The following is a 23,891-nucleotide window of genomic DNA, read 5'->3' as shown; positions in this document are numbered from 1 at the left end:
CAATAGACAGGAGTGCTGGCGGGACTGTGGGAGCGCACACAGGCTGGGGCTTTTTCTACAGTGTGCAAGCACGACCACTGCTGGATTGCAGGGTGGTCGTAACCATGGAAACGAGCAGCTTATAATGTGATGGAAAAGGAAGCGACATGGAGAAGAACAATCCATTGGGAAGGGCCTGGTATTAGAATGCATTATGGAGAAAAAGTTATTTGCTGAAGTGATACAACCCCTTTAAGTTCGAGGTGCACAGAGCCCCGTGCCTCGCAGACCTCTAGAGAGGCATTTCCTGCGTGCCTTGGCTGCCAGTCTGGGGTCTGGTCATGTTCTCCGGCCTCCAGGAAACACTGCCATTGTCGGCTCTTCCGGTGCACTCCGCACAATAACTCCCAGCATGGTAAGCACTACAACTCCCATGAGGCTCAGGATTCCTACAGTTATTCTGCCACAGAGAGAGATCAGCGGCGACGCTTCAGGGCGAGGCGTCAGCTGATGGCCTCAGGCAGGACGCCGGTCACAATACGAGGAAGCGAGCGGCGTATAACGCACAATCAACGCCTGGGGCAGTGCCACGCTAGAAGAGTGGGGTGAGACCTTCTGTGCCAACTCTTCACATCTCTGCTTGCTGTCAGTGAATCAGGACATTCCTTGTTTACATTCAGCTGCTGAATATCTGCCCTGATCTAATACTTCTCACAGCTGAGGGCTTGCTACAGTGTGTCAGTCTAAGCACTGTCTGCACTGGACCCACTGTGACGACCCCTCAGCTCTCAGGACCGGTCCTCGCCTCTGGATGTTCCGTGGAATATCCCGCCCCGGCCCACCTACCTCCAGTACTCCTCGCTGGGACTCGTCCTCTTCCCGGTTTGGTTCAGAAGCTCGGAGATGTTGAAGGCACCTGGATGGGAGGTGAGGTTGAAGCTGCTGTTGGTGGAGGGGCTCAGCACGCCGACGCAGTTGTCCGTGTTCCAGGGGTTGTTGCAGTAGGTCCAGGGCAGGACGCGGCTCATGGACATGAAGAAGTAATAGAAGGCGATACAGATGACCACGTTGTAATAAATACCGATATACGTGGAGACCACCATCATCCCGTAGCCCACGCCTGGAGGAGGAGACGCAGAAGAGATAAGGATTCGCACCCCTTGAGCTTTTCCATATTTTTCACCCACAATTTTATCGACCGACACAAAGTCCAAGTCCATGAGAAGAAGGAGATGAGGTCCTCACAATGTCGGGAGAGTGCGGCTGCATGAGTGCTTTGTAGGACCATCTTCTGCCGACAGTCTTTGGGGTCGGTCTCTACAGCTTTCCACATCTAGAGGCGACATTTCTGCCCATTCCTCTTTGCAGAAGAGCTCGCGCTCAGTCAGATTGGATGGATGTTGAGGGTTGTTGTCCTGCTGGAAGGTGAACCTCCGCCCCAGTCTCAAGTCTTTTGCAGCCTCTACCAGGTTTTCCTCCAGGATTGCCCAGTATTTATCCATCTTCCCATCATCTCTGACCGGCTCCCCGGTCCCTGCTGAAGATAAGCCTCCCCCACCTGAGCTCTGCAGCTCCTCCACCGAGACCATGGGCCTCTTGGCTGCTTCTCTAATTAGTGCTCTCCTTGCCTGGGCGGTCCGTTTAGGTGGGCGGCCATCTCTTGGTAGGCTTGCAGTTGTACCATACTCCTTCCATTTTCAGATGATGGATTGAGCAGTGCTCTGTGAGATGCTGTATATTTTTTCACCACTTTATCCCTGACCTGTCTGGTGTGTTCCTTGGTTTTCATGATGCTGTTTAATCACTAATCTTCTCTAACAAACCTCTGAGGCCTTCACAGAGCAGCTGGAGTCATACTGAGAAGACATTACACACAGGAGGACTCAATTTACTAATTAGTCACAGGGGGCTGAATACTAATGCACGCTGCACTTTCCAGATTTTTATTTCTTAAACAAAGTGAAAACCTTGTATCATTTTCTCTTCTCTTCACACGACTTGGACTTTGTGTTGGTCGATCACATAAAATCCAAATAAAATACATTTAAGTTTGTGGGTGAAACGTGAAAAAATGTGGAAAAGTTTAAGGGGTGTGAATAGTTTTTCAAGGCACTGTAAAAAGCCGCCGTCCCTGCACAGACACAACATGCAGACAAACCACACACAGGAAGTCACCTGTGCGCAGCAAAACAACTGCCCCACATTACTGTACCTTTAAACAGGGGGCTGACCCTCCACACCCCAAGACACCCCTGACTGGCAAACTGCCCAAAAGACAATTCCATAAAGAAGAGCGGGATCCCACAGAAGACCAGCATGATGAAATACGGGAACATGAAGGCGCCTGGAGAGGAAAGAGAAAATCACTGAAAAAACTGTAGAAAAAACACAATTATAGTATATCTGGAGAGCAGTGATGTCACCTCCTGTATAATATAACTGATATCTGGAGAGCGGTGATGTCACCTCCTGTATAATATCACTGATATCTGGAGAGCGGTGATGTCACCTCCTGTATAATATAACTGATATCTGGAGAGCGGTGATGTCACCTCCTGTATAATATAACTGATATCTGGAGAGCGGTGATGTCACCTCCTGTATAATATAACTGATATCTGGAGAGCGGTGATGTCACCTCCAGTATAATATAACTGATATCTGGAGAGCGGTGATGTCACCTCCTGTATAATATAACTGATATCTGGAGAGCAGTGATGTCACCTCCTGTATAATATAACTGATATCTGGAGAGCGGTGATGTCACCTCCTGTATAATATCACTGATATCTGGAGAGCGGTGATGTCACCTCCTGTATAATATAACTGATATCTGGAGAGCGGTGATGTCACCTCCTGTATAATATAACTGATATCCGGAGAGCGGTGACGTCACCTCCTGTGTAATATAACTGATATCTGGAGAGCGGTGATGTCACCTCCTGTATAATATAACTGATATCTGGAGAGCGGTGATGTCACCTCCTGTATAATATAACGGATATCTGGAGAGTGGTGATGTCACCTCCTGTATAATATAACCGATATCTGGAGAGCGGTGATGTCACCTCCTGTATAATATAACTGATATCTGGAGAGCGGTGATGTCACCTCCTGTATAATATAACTGATATCTGGAGAGCGGTGATGTCACCTCCTGTATAATATAACTGATATCTGGAGAGCGGTGATGTCACCTCCTGTATAATATAACTGATATCTGGAGAGCGGTGATGTCACCTCCTGTATAATATCACTGATATCCGGAGAGCGGTGATGTCACCTCCTGTATAATATAACTGATATCCGGAGAGCGGTGATGTCACCTCCTGTATAATATTACTGATATCTGGAGAGCGGTGATGTCACCTCCTGTATAATATAACTGATATCTGGAGAGCGGTGATGTCACCTCCTGTGTAATATACCTGATATCTGGAGAGCGGTGATGTCACCTCCTGTATAATATAACTGATATCTGGAGAGCGGTGATGTCACCTCCAGTATAATATAACTGATATCTGGAGAGCGGGGATGTCACCTCCTGTATAATATAACTGATATCTGCAGAGCGGTGATGTCACCTCCTGTATAATATAACTGATATCTGGAGAGCGGTGATGTCACCTCCTGTATAATATAACTGATATCTGGAGAGCGGTGATGTCACCTCCTGTATAATATTACTGATATCTGGAGAGCGGTGATGTCACCTCCAGTATAATATAACTGATATCTGGAGAGCGGGGATGTCACCTCCTGTATAATATAACTGATATCTGCAGAGCGGTGATGTCACCTCCTGTATAATATAACTGATATCTGGAGAGCGGTGATGTCACCTCCTGTATAATATAACTGATATCTGGAGAGCGGTGATGTCACCTCCTGTATAATATTACTGATATCTGGAGAGCGGTGATGTCACCTCCAGTATAATATAACTGATATCTGGAGAGCGGGGATGTCACCTCCTGTATAATATAACTGATATCTGGAGAGCGGTGATGTCACCTCCTGTATAATATAACTGATATCTGGAGAGCGGGGATGTCACTTCCTGTATAATATCTCATATCTGGAGAGCGGTGATGTCACCTCCTGTATAATATAACATATCTGGAGAGCGGTGATGTCACCTCCTGTATAATATCTCATATCTGGAGAGCGGTGATGTCACTTCCTGTATAATATCTCATATCTGGAGAGCGGTGATGTCACCTCCTGTATGATATCACTGATATCTGGAGAGCGGTGATGTCACCTCCTGTATAATATCACTGATATCTGGAGAGCGGTGATGTCACCTCCTGTATAATATCACTGATATCTGGAGAGCGGTGATGTCACCTCCTGTATAATATAACTGATATCTGCAGAGCGGTGATGTCACCTCGTGTATAATATAACCGATATCTGGAGAGCGGTGATGTCACCTCCTGTATAATATCTCATATCTGGAGAGCGGTGATGTCACCTCCTGTATAATATCACTGATATCTGGAGAGCGGTGATGTCACCTCCTGTATAATAGCTCATATCTGGAGAGCGGTGATGTCACCTCCTGTATAATATAACTGATATCTGGAGAGCGGTGATGTCACCTCCTGTATAATATAACTGATATCTGGAGAGCGGTGATGTCACCTCCTGTATAATATAACTGATATCTGGAGGGCGGCGATGTCACCTCCTGTATAATATAACTGATATCTGCAGAGCGGTGATGTCACCTCGTGTATAATATAACCGATATCTGGAGAGCGGTGATGTCACCTCCTGTATAATATCTCATATCTGGAGAGCGGTGATGTCACCTCCTGTATAATAGCTCATATCTGGAGAGCGGTGATGTCACTTCCTGTATAATATCACTGATATCTGGAGAGCGGTGATGTCACTTCCTGTATAATATCTCATATCTGGAGAGTGGTGATGTCACCTCCTGTGTAATATCACTGATATCTGGAGAGCGGTGATGTCACTTCCTGTATAATATCTCATATCTGGAGAGCGCTGATCTCACCCCTTGGAGAATATATCTGGATAGAGTTACAGGGGGGCTCCACGTGTCGCCCCCAGGGCCACTCACCTCCTCCATTCCGGTAGCAGAGATACGGGAACCTCCAGACGTTGCCCAGGCCCACCGCATAGCCCACACTGGTCAGGACAAACTCGATCTGGTTGCCCCAGTTTCCCCTCTTCACGTTCTCGTCTCTCTTGGTGACTTCTCCGGGCACCGTGCCATTCTGCAAGGAAGTAGTCGGGTGATTAATATCCTGAAGATCAAATATGAGAGGACTACAACTCCCAATAAGCACGGTTCCGCCATCCTGCCATACAGAACAGGTGCACTGGGTGGGCACTGTAGTGTCTGGGTCTGGTCAGTCGGACCCTGCTGAATACTCTGAACAGAGGAGGGACCTTCACCTGCACGGTGGGGTCATCTTCAGGCGTGGACAGCTCCTCGGACTCCCCGACATACCCAGACTGGACAATTAAAGGGGCGCCCATTGGATAATGAGACATCACAGCTGAGGGTATGTTACAATGTTTCAGAGCAGACAAATCTCTCCTAGAACTGCTCACACAACTGCAGAGCTTGCTACAGTGTTTCAGCTCTGAGAAATGGGGGCGACATGGGGGAGGTGATATATGTTTGTCTGAGGGGCAGTAGAGGGTCCCGGAAGAGATGGCCACCAATTATAATGAGCCCTGGACCTGGCGCCAGCTGCCCGTCAGCTGCCAAGTCTCGCTGCGCAATAATCACAAGAGGCTTTTCCAGTCCAGAGCACATCCGACAAGAGCGTCCGAAAACATTCATCACCGGAGGCCACAGCACCACAGGGAGGGAAAGGAGGGGTTAATGATAATCCCCCGTGCCCCAGACTGCACCCGGACACCAGCACAGTGTGGACAGAGCGAGGAGGTCATTTCTATTAAGGCAGCTTCAGAGCTGAAATCATACAGGATACCCTATTAACAAACAACTTGTAGTGATCATTACCCTACACTACAGGAGCTGTGCGTCCACAGGTTTACTGACTGCACCAGCAGAATAGTGAGTGCAGCTCTGGAGTATAATGCAGGATGTAACTCAGGATCAGTACAGGATAAGTAATGTATGTACACAGTGACTGCACCAGCAGAATAGTGAGTGCAGCTCTGGAGTATAATACAGGATGTAACTCAGGATCAGTACAGGATAAGTAATATATGTACACAGTGACTGCACCAGCAGAATAGTGAGTGCAGCTGTGGAGTATAATACAGGATGTAACTCAGGATCAGTACAGGATAAGTAATGTATGTGCACAGTGACTGCACCAGCAGAATAGTGAGTGCAGCTCTGGGGTATAATACAGGATGTAACTCAGGATCAGTACAGGATAAGTAATGTATGTACACAGTGACTCCACCAGCAGAATAGTGAGTGCAGCTCTGGAGTATAATACAGGATGTAACTCAGGATCAGTACAGGATAAGTAATGTATGTGCACAGTGACTGCACCAGCAGAATAGTGAGTGCAGCTCTGGGGTATAATACAGGATGTAACTCAGGATCAGTACAGGATAAGTAATGTATGTACACAGTGACTGCACCAGCAGAATAGTGAGTGCAGCTCTGGAGTATAATACAGGATGTAACTCAGGATCAGTACAGGATAAGTAATGTATGTACACAGTGACTGCACCAGCAGAATAGTGAGTGCAGCTCTGGAGTATAATACAGGATGTAACTCAGGATCAGTGCAGGATAAGTAATGTATGTACACAGTGACTGCACCAGCAGAATAGTGAGTGCAGCTCGGGAGTATAATACAGGATGTAACTCAGGATCAGTACAGGATAAGTAATGTATGTACACAGTGACTGCACCAGCAGAATAGTGAGTGCAGCTCTGGAGTATGATACAGGATGTAACTCAGGATCAGTACAGGATAAGTAATGTATGTACACAGTGACTGCACCAGCAGAATAGTGAGTGCAGCTCTGGAGTATAATACAGGATGTACCTCAGGATTAGTACAGGATAAGTAATGTATGTATACAGTGACTGCACCAGCAGAATAGTGAGTGCAGCTCTGGAGTATAATACAGGATGTAACTCAGGATCAGTACAGGATAAGTAATGTATGTACACAGTGACTGCACCAGCAGAATAGTGAGTGCAGCTCTGGAGTATAATACAGGATGTAACTCAGGATCAGTACAGGATAAGTAATGTATGTACACAGTGACTGCACCAGCAGAATAGTGAGTGCAGCTCTGGAGTATAATACAGGATGTAACTCAGGATCAGTACAGGATAAGTAATGTATGTACACAGTGACTGCACCAGCAGAATAGTGAGTGCAGCTCTGGAGTATAATACAGGATGTAACTCAGGATCAGTACAGGATAAGTAATGTATGTACACAGTGACTGCACCAGCAGAATAGTGAGTGCAGCTCTGGAGTATAATACAGGATGTAACTCAGGATCAGTACAGGATAAGTAATGTATGTACACAGTGACTGCACCAGCAGAATAGTGAGTGCAGCTCTGGAGTATAATACAGGATGTAACTCAGGATCAGTACAGGATAAGTAATGTATGTACACAGTGACTGCACCAGCAGAATAGTGAGTGCAGCTCTGGAGTATAATACAGGATGTAACTCAGGATCAGTACAGGATAAGTAATGTATGTACACAGTGACTGCACCAGCAGAATAGTGAGTGCAGCTCTGGAGTATAATACAGGATGTAACTCAGGATCAGTACAGGATAAGTAATGTATGTACACAGTGACTGCACCAGCAGAATAGTGAGTGCAGCTCTGGAGTATAATACAGGATGTAACTCAGGATCAGTACAGGATAAGTAATGTATGTACACAGTGACTGCACCAGCAGAATAGTGAGTGCAGCTCTGGAGTATAATACAGGATGTAACTCAGGATCAGTACAGGATAAGTAATGTATGTACACAGTGACTGCACCAGCAGAATAGTGAGTGCAGCTCTGGACCAGCTGTTCCTGAGCTGCGATTACCTGTGGGTGTGGTCGCCTGTGGCTGTGTGTAGCTGCTGCTGCTGCTGCTGCTCCTGAGCGTTTGGAGGAAAATCTATCCACCTGAGGCCGGCTCTCTCCTCCCCAGGGGGAGAGTGGGTTCTCAGGCATGAGCGAGGGAAGCAAGCCCCAGGCTCCTGTTCCCAGCGGCAGGCCTTCAGGGGACAGGAGAAGCCAGCGTTTGGCCTGCATGGAGGACTCAGGGGTAAGAAGATCTGGCAGGAGTCGCAGTAATGTGGCTTCTGTCTCCCCTGAGTCTGAGGGTAGTAGGAAGAGCCGCAAGGCTGGATCCGCTAAGGAGGACCCGAATGCCAGCATGGGTGAGAGTGGCCCTTCCGGGGCCCAGCAAAAGCCGAGTGTTCACGGAGGTGAAGCAGATCTTGAGGAGGAAGGCTGGGGCGTACTGAGGGCCCGGGAGTCCATTTCCACCTACGGATCCCGGGTCATGAGCCACCTCCGTGAGTACGAAGACGCGACTAAGACCCTGAGGAGGCTCCGGGAGGAGCTGCGCGGCTTGAGGTCTTGTGTTGGAGTGGCCCCAAAGAGGAAGAAGCAGGGGCTGGAGAACCAAATAAAGCAGCTACAAGCTGACATTGGCGAGATTGAGCAAAGGCGGACTGTACTCCGAGATAAAAGCGGCCCGTTTAAGGAAAAACTCCTAAACGAGGAACGTTTTCGGAAGATGGCGGAGGAGAAGGGGCAGATGGGGCAGCAGCCTGACAGCCAGGTGGAGAAGGAACCAGTCGTGCAGGAGGAGGATGATGATGATGACCAGCAAGATCCACCTGGCAGCCTGCAGGAGCAGATTCCGTACAGTGGGCCCCCTGCACGCCAAATAGCAAGGTCACCCAGCTGCGGCTCGGGGGATGAGTATGAGACCTGCAGCCCGGGAGGGGCCCTAGTGGAGGAGATCCAGCTCCTGGAGTCCCCAGTGCGTTTCCAGGACTTATGCTTTGGTGATGAGTTGCCACCGGAGACGCCTGGGGAAGGAAAGAAAAAGGCTAAGAAGACCAAGCTCCAGGAGCAGGTAAGATATGTATACACCCCCCTCCCTGGGACCCCCGGGTCGACCGCAGGGCCGGCTCACTGTATTAGCCCCTCTTCTCAGCCCAGCCCGTGTCCTGCAGTGGACTCGGTGCAGGAGAGAGGGGAGAGCGAGGTATCCGATATGGTGGTGAGCTCCGTCTCTGTTTGCAGTAACGGGGATGGAGCTGGTGCGACACCGGCTGAAAAGCCGGACAGGAAGGTTACTGCGGAGGATGAGAGAAAAATCTCTGGCGCTGGAGTTTGCTCCCTGATGGGAGGAGGGGGTGGCTCCACGCCACAGATGGCTGCAGGAGCTCCGATGGCTCCAACCGCTGATGACGCTGTTCCCTCGGGCCAGCAGAGGCATGAAGGAGCTGTCGGAGCTATGACGGTTACGCCTCCCAATGAAGGTCAAGAACTGAGGCCAAAGCCTTTGTTTTGTATTGGCGCTGCTGGTCCAGATGAGCGGCGCCATGAAAGAACAGATCAGCAGCGTTTGGATCAGCGGCGCCCGGTAATGGATCAGCGGCGCCCAAAAGTTGTAAATGGTAGTACTGAGGAAGCGGAGGGCAATGATAAAAGTGGGGTTGGGGCTGTGGCCTGTCTTTTGGGGGCAGCTCCGACCCCAGGGCCCAGTGATGCTGAGGTACCAATAATTACACCAAAACACACCGGTTCAGCCAGTATGAGTGAGGGTAGCAGGTGGGGGGCAGAAAATTATTTTTAATAAAAATATGTCTGGGGGTTTGGATGGTGGAGTGAATGGTGTTAGGAGGGAAGGAAGGGAGGTCGCAGAATCTGTTGTAAGTAAGGCTGGTTTGGGGATGGAAGATATGGAAGTGGGTGGTGGAGGGTCTTTGGTAAGCGGGGAGGGTGTGGAACCTGGTCCGGTTGCCCCCCCGGCTGTGGCAGCCCCTGTGCGCAGTTTTGCTACTGTCACGGCCGGGGTGAGTAGGGGACCCTCCTTGTCCTCTGGCTCTGGGGACGGCGTTTTGCAGCGGCGTCTTCTGGAGGCTCTAAAGAGAGGGGAGAGCACAATCAATGTAGAGGGGAGGGAGGTTGATCTATCCTTTTGGATAGATAGGCATGGCCTCTCAGCCTTCCGAGAGCAAAGGAGCGGGGAGACCACGTGGTCCCTCCCGACAGCTGGGCAGGGTGCTCTCCGTAGGAATGTGGTCCGTCTGAGGTGGAGGGGCAGTGATACATGTCCTTCAAGATCAGAAGTTGTTGAGCTCCTTCTAAAGATGGGCTTCAAGGCGACAGACATCTACGCCTTGATACATCCCTATGGGACCCCTGAGTTCGATGTCAGCTTTGTTCGGCCGGAGGGACTTGAGCTCTTCTGGTCGAACTATGAGATGGCAAAGGACGAGCCCAGCTGGCGAGATTTTGCCGTCCAGGCAGTGTCTCGTCAGAACAATGTGAAGAGGGTGACCGTTCTAACCCGTAACGAGTCACTCTCGTGTATTGACATCATGACGTGGCTCGGCCGATATGGGGAGGTGGTGGAGGTTCCCAAGAAGAACAGGGATGAACATGGCATCTGGTCTGGGGCCTGGACGTTCATGGTAAAACTTAGGCTTTTAGGAAACACAGTTACTCACATACCATCTGCCACCTTCCTTGGAAGGGATCGCATCCAGATTTTCTACCAGGGTCAGCCGAAGCTCTGTCACAGATGCGGCAGCCCCACACACTTCAGTGCTAACTGCACTGTACAGAAGTGCGCGCTGTGTGGGGAGATTGGCCACCTCGCTGCATCATGTGCAGAGATTAGGTGTCACCTGTGTGGTGACTTAGGTCACCCATTCAGTCGCTGCCCTCATTCCTTTGCCAATGCGGTCAATGCCCCGGCGGGAGGAAGCCGTGAGGCCAATTCTACTGGGGCAGGGGCTGGCAGAAGTGAAGGAACAGAGGGGCCAGGGAAGAAAAGTAAGCAAAAGACGCCTGCCCAACTGAGGCGTCAGGAAAATCGCCGAAGGGAGAGGGAGATGGGTGAATCCCGGGAACCTCAGGCAACTGGGGAAGCTGGGAAAGCTGGGATGACCCCTGATCTCACCCCTGAGACTGCTGCTACTGCTGAGGCCCAAAGGGACAGTGAGCTGGATGAGGAAATTAGGAGGATCCAGGAAGAGGAAGGTGCCATCTCCTCATTATCCCCCCATGACGGGGGAAGTGGGGGATGGCAAAAGCAGGGTAATAAACGTACAGGGAAAAAGGGAGATTTAAGATCTTCTCCCACCCGCCAGATGCCAAAGGAAGGTACAACCAACCCCCCTCTGATTAGTCTCTCAAACCGGTTCCAAGCCATTGGTGACACCTCCCCCTCCTCAGGGGAGGGAGCCGGTGGGGAGGTTTCGGGAGTCGCGGTGACACCTGGGCCTGCGGGGGACGCCGAGCCTCCTTCTACTGGGGAAAACATGTCCTCAGGGGTGGGGGCTGGCTTGGAGTCAGAGCACAAGGGCAGTAGGTGAAATGGACACATCTGTTTGTTTGAAGAGGGGTAAGCCATCATCTGATGAAAAAGTTGGTGGGGGCAGTGGGAAAAGAAAGCCATCTAATTCAATCACCCATGATGGCGGCACTCACTCCGTTGACGCTGGCGTCCATTAATGTCGCCAGCATTAAGTCAGATACGGCTAGATTTGCGGCCTTTGATTTTTTCAGCCGGGTTGAAGCTGACATTTTGTTTTTGCAGGAGACCAGGCTGCCAGATTTGGCATCTGTATTTAAAGCTAAAAGGGAGTGGCGACGCGGATCCTCCTACTGGTCTCTTGCGGCCGAGCCGTATAGCGGGGTGGCAGTCCTTTTTACTGCACCGGTAGAATGCCGACGGGTTATTGAATTAGAAATGGGGAGGTGCCTGATCCTGGATGTCCTCATGAGGGGACAAGAACTTCGTCTAATTAACATCTATGGTCCTCAGTCCAAGTGGGACCGTAAGTGTCTCTTCATGAGGATCAAGCCCTATCTTTTTACAAGTCGGCAGGTGGTCTTTGGAGGGGACTTCAATACTGTCACAAGGCCCCAGGATAGGGGAGGTTCCAGGGACAAGCTGACTTACGACAGCGTTGCGCTTAATAAAATAGCTAGTGAGGCTCGTCTGGTGGATGTCCACATCCGGCACACCCCAGGCCACCCGGGGTTCACCTATCATAGGGCTAGTTGTAGGTCTAGAATAGACAGGTTTTATTTAAAGGAGGAAGCCGTCTCTTCAGCCGTGTCCGCTGTGGAGGTGGAGTTCTCCGACCACTGTATGATTTTGTTTTCTCTGAATGTTGCAGAGACCCCCCGAATGGGAAGAGGCTACTGGAGGCTCAATTCGTCTCTCTTGGAAGAAGCGGAGATAAGACAGTCCTTTGAGGATTTCGTTCAGAGCCAGGTACCATTGCTGGATCTCTGCGGCAGTAAGTCTGAGTGGTGGGAGATCTTCAAGGAAAGGGTGGGGAGATTCTTCCGCCAGCTCTCGAGCCTCAGGAGTCTGAGTAAGTATCGCCTGTATCAGGGCCTGAGGAGGAAACTCGAACGTCTTGTCTCGACTGGGGGTAGCCGTGAGGAGATCTCCAGAGTGAAGTCTTTGCTTATGAGGTGTCAGTACGATAGGCACGCATCTTTGGTTTTTGAGAGGGATTACGGGAAATACCGCTCGCCCGACCCTTACAAAAACTGCAGGATGTCAGTGAGTAGTAAGATTGTGTCAGGACTGATTGATAGTACGGGTTCTCTGAGAAGGTCCAGATCAGGGATCCTGGAGGTTGTCAGATCCTTTTACTCACATCTCATGGCAAGGAGGGATCTTGATCGTGATAAGATATCGGCTTTCCTGACTGAAACTGTCCCTGAACCAGGGGTAGACCCCTCTCTTGACGGTTTGACGGAAATGATCAGTGAAGAGGAAGTCAGTCTGGTGATTGAGGGGCTTGCTCCCAAAAAATCACCTGGTCCGGATGGCTTAACATCTGAGTTTTACAAGACCTTTAAGGACACCTTAGTTCCCCTCTTGACTGAGGTATTAAATGAGTGTCTCTCCTCGGGTACTCTACCAAAGTCAATGAGGAGGTCGGCCCTGATCATCCTGTCAAAGGGTAAAGATCCTTTCCACATTGAGAATTGGCGTCCCATAGCGCTCCTCGGTGTGGACAGAAAGATTTTGGCAAAGGTGCTATTTAATCGGCTGGTGAAGTTTGCACCCCAGCTCCTTTCTGGGGCCCAGCATTGCTCTGTTCCCGGCCACAGTACTTTTAGTGCTGTGCTCAGTGTCCGGGAGGCCGTGGAGCAGGGCAGGGCAGGTCACTGGAAGGGGTACATGCTGTCCTTGGATCAGGCAAAAGCATTTGATCGTGTTAACCACGAGTACCTCTGGTCTGTCCTTCTGAGATATGGCCTGCCCGGGGGGTTTGTTGATTGGCTTAAGACCTTGTATGCAGGGGCAGAGAGTTTCCCGCTTGTGAATGGTTGGATTGGGCGTCCTTTTGGGGTGGGATCTGGGGTTCGCCAGGGTTGTCCTCTGAGCCCGCTTTTGTACGTGTTCGCGATCGATCCCTTCCTTAGAGGGGTTGATCGTGGGCCGTTGGCGGGCATCGGGATGGACCGGGCGGCTCCGGAGACTACACTGAGGGTGGTGGCGTATGCTGATGACGTAACTATCTTTGTGTCTTCGAGAGGGGAGGCAGAGTGGGTACTGTCTGAGGTAGAGCGCTACTCAGAGTCATCTGGGTCCAAGATCAACCGAGATAAGTGTGAGAGTCTCTGGCTGGGAGGTGGAGATCCTGGTTTTGATCTCCCGGACACCCTTCCAGAGCCCCAGGAATCTACAAAAGTCCTCGGCATTGAATTTGGCCAGGGGGATTACCCCCATCAAAACTGGGATAGCAGGCTTAAGATTGCCGCTCAGAAGGTGGACCAGTGGAAGGGTTGGTCTTTAACCCTCAGGGAAAGGGTGAACATTATCAAAACCTACCTGATCCCTTTGCTGTTATATCTGGGCAGTGTGTGCGTCTTGCCGGAACCTTTCTGGACTCGGGTCTACAGTCTGTTCTTCCAGATGTTATGGGGAAACAGACTGAACCTTGTCAAGAGGGAGGTTACTTACCGTACGAGGAGACTAGGAGGGTTGGGTATGGTCAACCCTGTGGTGTTCCTGGTGAACACCTTTATTAAGATTAATCTCTCGAACCTCTGGCAAGAGAGGGCTCCTCTGTGGGTAGCCTCCTGTCGGGGATGGTTTCGGCCTTTCTTCCAGGAATGGGAGACAGGGGGGCAAGTGAAGGATCTCCGCACACCACATGGGCATCTCCCGGCTTATGCTGCCCTGGTTCTGAAGGTATTACGTCGGTGGGGTCTGGGGATGTGGGAAATCAGGACTCAGTCAAGGAGACTCCTTGACCAGAGGGTTCTGTTGACCCATTTCCAGAAACCTCTGGCCCTCAGGGACTGCCCAGGTCGGGATCTGAGGGTTGGGTTACGGCTTTTAAATTCCAATAGGATCCCCTTGAAGTTCTTTGACTTGACTTGGCGCTGCTTCCATGGGAAACTGTGTGTGAGGGACAATCTGAAGTGTAGGAGCTCTGAGGACAGGGGGTGTCCCCGTGAGGAGTGCGGTGGTGTGCTGGAAAGCATGGACCACTTCCTGCTTCATTGTCCCTTTAACACAGAGGTTTACACCAGGGTGGGGACCTCCATTGGCTGGCCTAGGCTGGTCACTCTCTCCTATGCGGAATGGGCCTATGGAGCATTCAGACACCTGGGTGGTAGGGACCTTTGCACTTTATTCCTAGTCAGCTCAGTGGTCAGGTACTACACGTGGCATGCACGGTGTTTAGTTTCGACGCAACGCAAAATCCTCCCCGAGGATGAGGTGGTTAGGAACATTCTCGGAGACCTGGTGAAGGTGCGCTCTCTGGAGTACGAGAGGTTGGGGGCGGGTAGAGCCTCTCTCCTCTGGAGGGGTTTTGCCTTTAGGGTACCCTAGCCTGTTGTCTCCCCTCCCGGTGGTGGGCTGAAGCTGACACTGTAGATTTTTGTTTTGTTTTGGTGGCTGTATGAGGACATAGGGCTTGCAGGCGCCAAACTTGGGCTTTAATGGGTTGTGTGTGGCTGAAAAGCCTCACGGTGGGTGGTGAGGTTAAGGTCTACTATGTAATGTACTATGTAATGTAGTTTATATGTCTTTATGTCTATATATATTTGTTTATTTGTATAGGTTGAGTTGTCGGGTGTAGTGTTAGGTTGGGTGGTGGGTAAATGGGGGGAGGGTTCCATGGAACATTGGGGACTTTGGGACATATAAGAAAATCCTGGGCTGGTTCATGGACGTCTGTTATCATGTACTGGGGGCATGGGATGCGGGACCAGCTCAGGGACCCAAAAAAAAAATAAAAAAAAAAAAAATATATATATATATATATATAATATAAAAAAAATAAAAAATTGTGTGTTGCATTGGGGTGGTGGTGGGTGGGCTTTTTGTAAGTTTAACTTCTGTATTTGTTAAGTGTAGGTAGGTGCAACCGGATCAGGAAGGTTAGTACATGTACATAGGATATTGTAAATATTGTACATAGCTGGTGTTCTGTGGCGAGTGGGCTGGACCGGTGCTGTCTGCGCCGCGCTGAGGAGCATCATGTCCTGTATGGTTGGTTTGGTCTCTGTTTTATATATTTATTTATCTGTTTGTTTTAAAATTTTAATAAAAGAAATACAGGATGTAACTCAGGATCAGTACAGGATAAGTAATGTATGTACACAGTGACTGCACCAGCAGAATAGTGAGTGCAGCTCTGGAGTATAATACAGGATGTAACTCAGGATCAGTACAGGATAAGTAATGTATGTACACAGTGACTGCACCAGCAGAATAGTGAGTGCAGCTCTGGAGTATAATGCAGGATGTAACTCAGGATCAGTACAGGATAAGTAATGTATGTACACAGTGACTGCTCCAGCAGAATAGTGAGTGCAGCTCTGGAGTATAATACAGGATATAACTCAGGATCAGTACAGGATAAGTAATGTATGTACACAGTGACTGCACCAGCAGAATAGTGAGTGCAGCTCTGGAGTATAATGCAGGATGTAAACTTGTGTTCAAAATAATAGCAGTCAGACATCACTAACCTGATCAATCACTGTTTTTGGTAGAAATGATATTTCTACATGGCAGATAATTTTCTAGCAGGTGTAATAGAGTAATAGAAATCCTACAGACCCAACAGTCAGGACCTGCTGCTGCTGCTGATTCTGTGTAATTGAATCACTAATTGAAAGGTGAATGTTCAAAATAATAGCAGTGTGGAGTTCAATGAGTGAGGTCATTAATTCTTTGAAAAACAGGTGGCAATTATTGCCCTTATTTAAGGAAGGCAGCAGATGTTGTAGCTGCCGGTTACAGTGCATTTCTCTCTGAAATTCTGAGGAGAATGGGTCGTTCCAGACATTGTTCAGAAGAACAGCGCACCTTGATTAAAAAGTTGATTGGAGAGGGGAAAACATATAACGAAGTGCAGACAATGATCGGCTGCTCAGGTAAAATGATGGCAAATGCTTTAAATCGGCAACCAAAACCTGAAAGACGTGGAAGAAAGCGAGAAACTACCATTGGAACGGATAGAAGAATAACCAAAATGGCGAGGACTCGGCCAACAATCAGCTCCAGGAAGATGACAGAAGGTGTCAGGTTCCCTGTGAGTCCTGGTACAATGAGAAGACCCCGATGTGAGGCCGAGCGATCTGCAAGAAGCCCCCGGAAAGTCCCACTGCTGGAAACAAGACGTGGGCTGAAGAGCTTACAATCTGCCAAAGAGCCCATTGACGGCCTGAAGAGACATTGTGTGGACTGATGGAAGTGAGATTGTTCTTTCTGGGTCTAGTGGCCGGAGACAGTTTGTCAGACGACCCCCAAACACTGAATTCAGCCCCAGTGCACTGTGAAGACAGTAAAGCATGGTGGACAAGCATCCTGATACGGGGATGTGTCTCAGACTACGGTGTGGGGCCTATTTATCGCAGACCAGGGATCAGGGATCAGTCTGAATCCATCAGAATACTGGAAGAGGTCATGCCGCCTTATACTGAAGAGGAGATGCCCTTGGAATGGGTGTCCAACAAGACAACGACCCCAAACACACCCGTAAACGGGCAACATCTCGGCTCCAGACCAACAAGACCGACGTCATGGAGCGGCCGCCCGATCCCCGGATCTTAATCCAATAGGAAACTTGTGGGTGACATCAAACATACAGTTTCTGAGGAAAATAGAGAAGAACTGAGGAATGTGGTCCGATCCTTCGGGGCCGGAGAACCTGGTCACAGGGGCAGAAGGTGGCGACGCCGAGCGGCACAGACGTCCAGCAGGTCTCAGACAGCGGGTATACAACGGAGTATCAGTGACGGGATTCAGAGGAGAGGAAAGCCTCAGACATTTCTCCGTTTATAGAGTGAAGAAGACGAACACTGCTATTTTATTGAACAGTCTAATATTCACTTATCACAAATGTGATAGATTTCCCTCCATGTTGTGATGTGGAATATAATGTGCAGTGTTCCCGATGCATCCGTGTGGATGGAGATAGAAGCCATCAGACGGGTTCTGAGCGTTAGTCACTGCTATTATTTTGAACACAACTGTAGCCATGTTCCCTGGGTTCCATCTCCAGGCGAGAGGTGGCGGCTGGCGCTTCTTCTCCTCCATAGATGTCTATTGTGTAGAAGACAATTGCCATTGTTCCTCCAGGAAGATTAGACATCGCCCTACGCCGCCTCCCAGCAGACAATGGCCGCCCCAGGGAGCGCGCTCTGCGGATGAACTGCAGGTGGTGCAATCCGGATACTGACACACCGCTAATACCACCTGCCGGGGCAGAGAACCGCTAATACCCCCTGCCGGGGCAGAGAGCCGCTAATACCCCCTGCCGGGGCAGAGAGCCGCTAATACCCCCTGCCGGGGCAGAGAACCGCTAATACCCCCCTGCCGGGGCAGAGAGCCGCTAATACCCCCTGCCGGGGCAGAGAACCGCTAATACCCCCCTGCCGGGGCAGAGAGCCGCTAATACCCCCTGCCGGGGCAGAGAGCCGCTAATACCCCCTGCCGGGGCAGAGAACCGCTAATACCCCCCTGCCGGGGCAGAGAACCGCTAATACCCCCTGCCGGGGCAGAGAACCGCTAATACCCCCTGCCGGGGCAGAGAACCGCTAATACCCCCTGCCGGGGCAGAGAACCGCTAATACCCCCTGCCGGGGCAGAGAACCGCTAATACCCCCTGCCGGGGCAGAGAACAGATAATACCCCCTGCCGGGGCAGAGAACAGATAATACCCCCTGCCGGGGCAGAGAACAGATAATACCCCCTGCCGGGGCAGAGAACCGCTAATACCCCCTGCCGGGGCAGAGAACCGCGAATACCCCCTAGAACCACTAATACCCCCTGCCGGAGCAGAGAACAGATAATACCCCCTAGAACCACTAATACCCCCTGCCGGGGCAGAGAACCAGGTGTAAAGCCTCTCCGTCAGGCGGTCAGTGATGCATCTCTTCCTAATGATCCGTGAAACACTGATGGCGTCGATCCATAGAATATAATGGGCAAGACAGATCCGTGAAGACGGAACAGCGGACCGCACTAAAACACGGATGTGTGAATGAGGCTGAAACACAGAAGGGTGGAGGCTGTATCACATGTGAAAGGCTTAGATACACAGCTCAGCAGACAGTATCACACAGGAGAGGATTAGATACACAGCTCAGCAGACAGTATCACACAGGATAGGATTAGATACACAGCTCAGCAGTCAGTATCACACAGGAGAGGATTAGATACACAGCTCAGCAGTCAGTATCACACAGGAGAGGATTAGATACACAGCTCAGGAGACAGTATCACACAGGACAGGATTAGATACACAGCTCAGGAGACAGTATCACACAGGATAGGATTAGATACACAGCTCAGGAGACAGTATCACACAGGATAGGATTAGATACACAGCTCAGGAGACAGTATCACACAGGATAGGATTAGATACACAGCTCAGCAGACAGTATCACACATGATAGGATTAGATACACAGCTCAGCAGTCAGTATCACACAGGATAGGATTAGATACACAGCTCAGCAGACGGTATCACACAGGATAGGATTAGATACACAGCTCAGCAGACAGTATCACACAGGATAGGATTAGATACACAGCTCAGCAGACAGTATCACACAGGATAGGATTAGATACACAGCTCAGCAGACAGTATCACACAGGATAGGATTAGATACAACAGCTCAGCAGACGGTATCACACAGGATAGGATTAGATACACAGCTCAGCAGACAGTATCACACAGGATAGGATTAGATACACAGCTCAGCAGACAGTATCACACAGGATAGGATTAGATACACAGCTCAGCAGACAGTATCACACATGATAGGATTAGATACACAGCTCAGCAGACAGTATCACACAGGATAGGATTAGATACACAGCTTAGCAGACAGTATCACACAGGATAGGATTAGATACACAGCTCAGCAGACAGTAACACACAGGATAGGATTAGATACACAGCTCAGCAGGCAGTATCACACAGGATAGGATTAGATACACAGCTCAGCAGACGGTATCACACAGGTTAGGATTAGATACACAGCTCAGCAGACTGTATCACACAGGATAGGATTAGATACACAGCTCAGCAGGCAGTATCACACAGGATAGGATTAGATACACAGCTCAGCAGACAGTATCACACAGGATAGGATTAGATACACAGCTCAGCAGACAGTATCACACAGGATAGGATTAGATACACAGCTCAGCAGACAGTATCACACAGGATAGGATTAGATAGACAGCTCAGCAGACAGTATCACACAGGATAGGATTAGATACACGGCTCAGCAGACAGTATCACACAGGATAGGATTAGATACACGGCTCAGCAGGCAGTATCACACAGGATAGGATTAGATACACAGCTCAGCAGACAGTAACACACAGGATAGGATTAGATACACAGCTCAGCAGACAGTAACACACAGGATAGGATTAGATACACAGCTCAGCAGGCAGTAACACACAGGATAGGATTAGATACACAGCTCAGCAGACAGTATCACACAGGATAGGATTAGATACACGGCTCAGCAGACAGTATCACACAGGATAGGATTAGATACACAGCTCAGCAGACAGTATCACACAGGATAGGGTTAGATACACAGCTCAGCAGACAGTATCACACAGGATAGGATTAGATACACAGCTCAGCAGGCAGTATCACACAGGACAGGGTTAGATACACAGCTCAGCAGGCAGTATCACACAGGATAGGATTAGATACACAGCTCAGCAGGCAGTATCACACAGGATAGGATTAGATACACAGCTCAGCAGACAGTATCACACAGGATAGGATTAGATACACAGCTCAGCAGGCAGTATCACACAGGATAGGATTAGATACACAGCTCAGCAGGCAGTATCACACAGGATAGGATTAGATACACAGCTCAGCAGGCAGTATCACACAGGATAGGATTAGATACACAGCTCAGCAGACAGTATCACACAGGATAGGATTAGATACACAGCTCAGCAGACTGTATCACACAGGACAGGATTAGATACACAGCTCAGCAGACTGTATCACACAGGACAGGATTAGATACACAGCTCAGCAGACAGTATCACACAGGATAGGATTAGATACACAGCTCGGCAGACAGTATCACACAGGATAGGATTAGATACACAGCTCAGCAGACTGTATCACACAGGACAGGATTAGATACACAGCTCAGCAGGCAGTATCACACAGGATAGGATTAGATACACAGCTCAGCAGACTGTATCACACACGGCTTAGATACAGTGGACATTAGCTTGCCCTGTCGCCTGGCTGGTTTCCAGTGAATCCTGCACAATGATGGGGTTAGTAGTTCCAGTGATTTGGGGAGTCTGACTCCCACCGTCCGCTGCACATGGCGAGTTGTCACCGCTGATCCTGCTCGGTTCTGCCAGGAAGCCCAATCTGCTGCCATCCGAGCTGTTAACCCTTCGCCCTCCATACAGCATGACTGCTCCCTGGGCCGTACTCCCATAGCTGCAGGCAATTCATAGGGTCTGAGGGGCCCCTAGCGCAGCAGGGCCCAAAGCTGGATACCAGGGCACCACTCACCACATCATCACCTTTGCACATACTCGGAGGGGCCCTGTGCCATTCATCTGGGGGCCCGAGGTGTCATTCACTATGACTGGCGCTAGTGCCGCGGGCTCAGGAGCCCAATGCAAACCCTGTGCAGGGTCCCAACTGCCAGGTATAGTTTGGGTGTCGGCACCAAGGCCGGGGGTGCAGCTACCCCAACACCACCAACAGCAAGGGGCTCCAGTTGTTGCAGAACTACAACTCCCAGCATGCAGCCTTGTGATGGGTACACATATGATGGTCAGAACTTTGTATGGAAGGAGTCACCATTATTTGCAGGGGTGAGTAAGAAGCCCCCCTGTCCGTCACCGGGAGACGCAGTGCTCTGTCCGGAGATCCGGTGTTCAGGAATGGAGGGCGCCGCTGATCAGTGAGGATCTCACGCTCTCCCGCCGGCTCCATTGTTTTCAGATGCAAATGTAAGGTCCCCGTGCACAAAGCCTTTATTCTGCCGGCCGCCATCTCTGCAGCGACGGCCGCCGTGGGCAGCCCCGGGGCGAACAGCGGATTGGCCCAACCTGGCTGATTTACGTTTTGGGAAGCTCGGCTTCTCCTGTCAGACTGTGCGTCCGGGGCGTCCTTCCGCTGCACACATGAGAGAGTAACAAAGCTGCAGCTCCTGCATCAACGGAATCACCCCCCATCCAACAAGGAAGAGGTACGACCCAGGCGCACAGCGGACGAGCAGCGAACGCAGGAGCCGCACACGGAGAAACCGCGGCATCTGCTCGGGGCGGGAGACAAATCCTAAAAATATCCGGGACACATCGTCACGTGGGGCTCAGCCCTGTCACCAGGTCAAGGGCCAGCATGTAAAGGTTTCATTCACTGACAGTAAGCAGAGATCCTGCAAGCAGGGAGAAATTCAAACATAACCTTACAAATAAGAATCTGATAGAAAAGTAAATAATTTCAATAATTCTATAGATCCATTACACACAGTGATCTCTCCTATATTCTATAGATCCATTATACACATAGTGATCTCTCATATTCTATAGATCCATTATACACAGTGATCTCTCCTATATTCTATAGATACATTATACACAGTGATCTCTCATATATTCTATAGATCCATTATACACAGTGATCTCTCCTATATTCTATAGATCCATTATACACAGTGATCTCTCATATATTCTATAGATCCATTATACACAGTGATCTCTCCTATATTCTATAGATCCATTATACACAGTGATCTCTCCTATATTCTATAGATCCATTATACACAGTGATCTCTCCTATATTCTATAGATCCATTATACACAGTGATCTCTCCTATATTCTATAGATCCATTATACACAGAGATCTCTCCTATATTCTATAGATCCATTATACACAGAGATCTCTCCTATATTCTATAGATCCATTATACACAGTGATCTCTCCTATATTCTATAGATCCATTACACACAGTGATCTCTCCTATATTCTATAGATCCATTACACACAGTGATCTCTCCTATATTCTATAGATCCATTATACACAGTGATCTCTCCTATATTCTATAGATCCATTATACACAGTGATCTCTCCTATATTCTATAGATCCATTATACACAGTGATCTCTCCTATATTCTATAGATCCATTATACACAGTGATCTCTCCTATATTCTATAGATCCATTATACACAGTGATCTCTCCTATATTCTATAGATCCATTATACACAGTGATCTCTCCTATATTCTATAGATCCATTATACACAGTGATCTCTCCTATATTCTATAGATCCATTATACACAGTGATCTCTCATATATTCTATAGATCCATTATACACAGTGATCTCTCATATATTCTATAGATCCATTATACACAGTGATCTCTCCTATATTCTATAGATCCATTATACACAGTGATCTCTCCTATATTCTATAGATCCATTATACACAGTGATCTCTCCTATATTCTATAGATCCATTATACACAGTGATCTCTCCTATATTCTATAGATACATTATACACAGTGATCTCTCTATATTCTATAGATCCATTATACACAGTGATCTCTCTATATTCTATAGATCCATTATACACAGTGATCTCTCCTATATTCTATAGATCCATTATACACAGTGATCTCTCCTATATTCTATAGATCCATTATACACAGTGATCTCTCCTATATTCTATAGATCCATTATACACAGTGATCTCTCCTATATTCTATAGATCCATTATACACAGTGATCTCTCATATATTCTATAGATCCATTATACACAGTGATCTCTCATATATTCTATAGATCCATTATACACAGTGATCTCTCATATATTCTATAGATCCATTATACACAGTGATCTCTCATATATTCTATAGATCCATTATACACAGTGATCTCTCATATATTCTATAGATCCATTATACACAGTGATCTCTCCTATATTCTATAGATCCATTATACACAGTGATCTCTCATATATTCTATAGATCCATTATACACAGTGATCTCTCATATTCTATAGATCCATTATACACAGAGATCTCTCATATATTCTATAGATCCATTATACAGTGATCTCTCATATTCTATAGATCCATTACACACAGTGATCTCTCATATTCTATAGATCCATTACACACAGTGACCTCTCCTATATTCTATAGATCCATTATACACAGTGA

General features: G+C 48.7%; 1 protein-coding gene across 2 annotated transcripts in view; it reads right to left on the bottom strand.

Moving 5' to 3' along the window:
* The window catches only part of SLC6A9 (solute carrier family 6 member 9), an 83,263-nt gene that overhangs the window by 15,880 nt on the left and 43,492 nt on the right, over positions 1 to 23,891 (bottom strand). For both annotated transcript variants that reach the window (XM_044274395.1, XM_044274396.1), the window contains exons 3-5: positions 5,072 to 5,228; positions 2,192 to 2,323; positions 826 to 1,099 (exon numbers count right to left, since the gene is read on the bottom strand). In XM_044274395.1, coding sequence (XP_044130330.1) covers positions 826 to 1,099; positions 2,192 to 2,323; positions 5,072 to 5,228 — 563 coding nt within the window. The remainder of the gene's footprint in view (positions 1 to 825; positions 1,100 to 2,191; positions 2,324 to 5,071; positions 5,229 to 23,891) is intronic.

The sequence above is a fragment of the Bufo gargarizans genome, unplaced genomic scaffold (assembly GCF_014858855.1).
Source record: "Bufo gargarizans isolate SCDJY-AF-19 unplaced genomic scaffold, ASM1485885v1 original_scaffold_1721_pilon, whole genome shotgun sequence".
NCBI lineage: Eukaryota > Metazoa > Chordata > Amphibia > Anura > Bufonidae > Bufo > Bufo gargarizans.
This window is presented reverse-complemented; position numbering and strand designations above follow the sequence as displayed.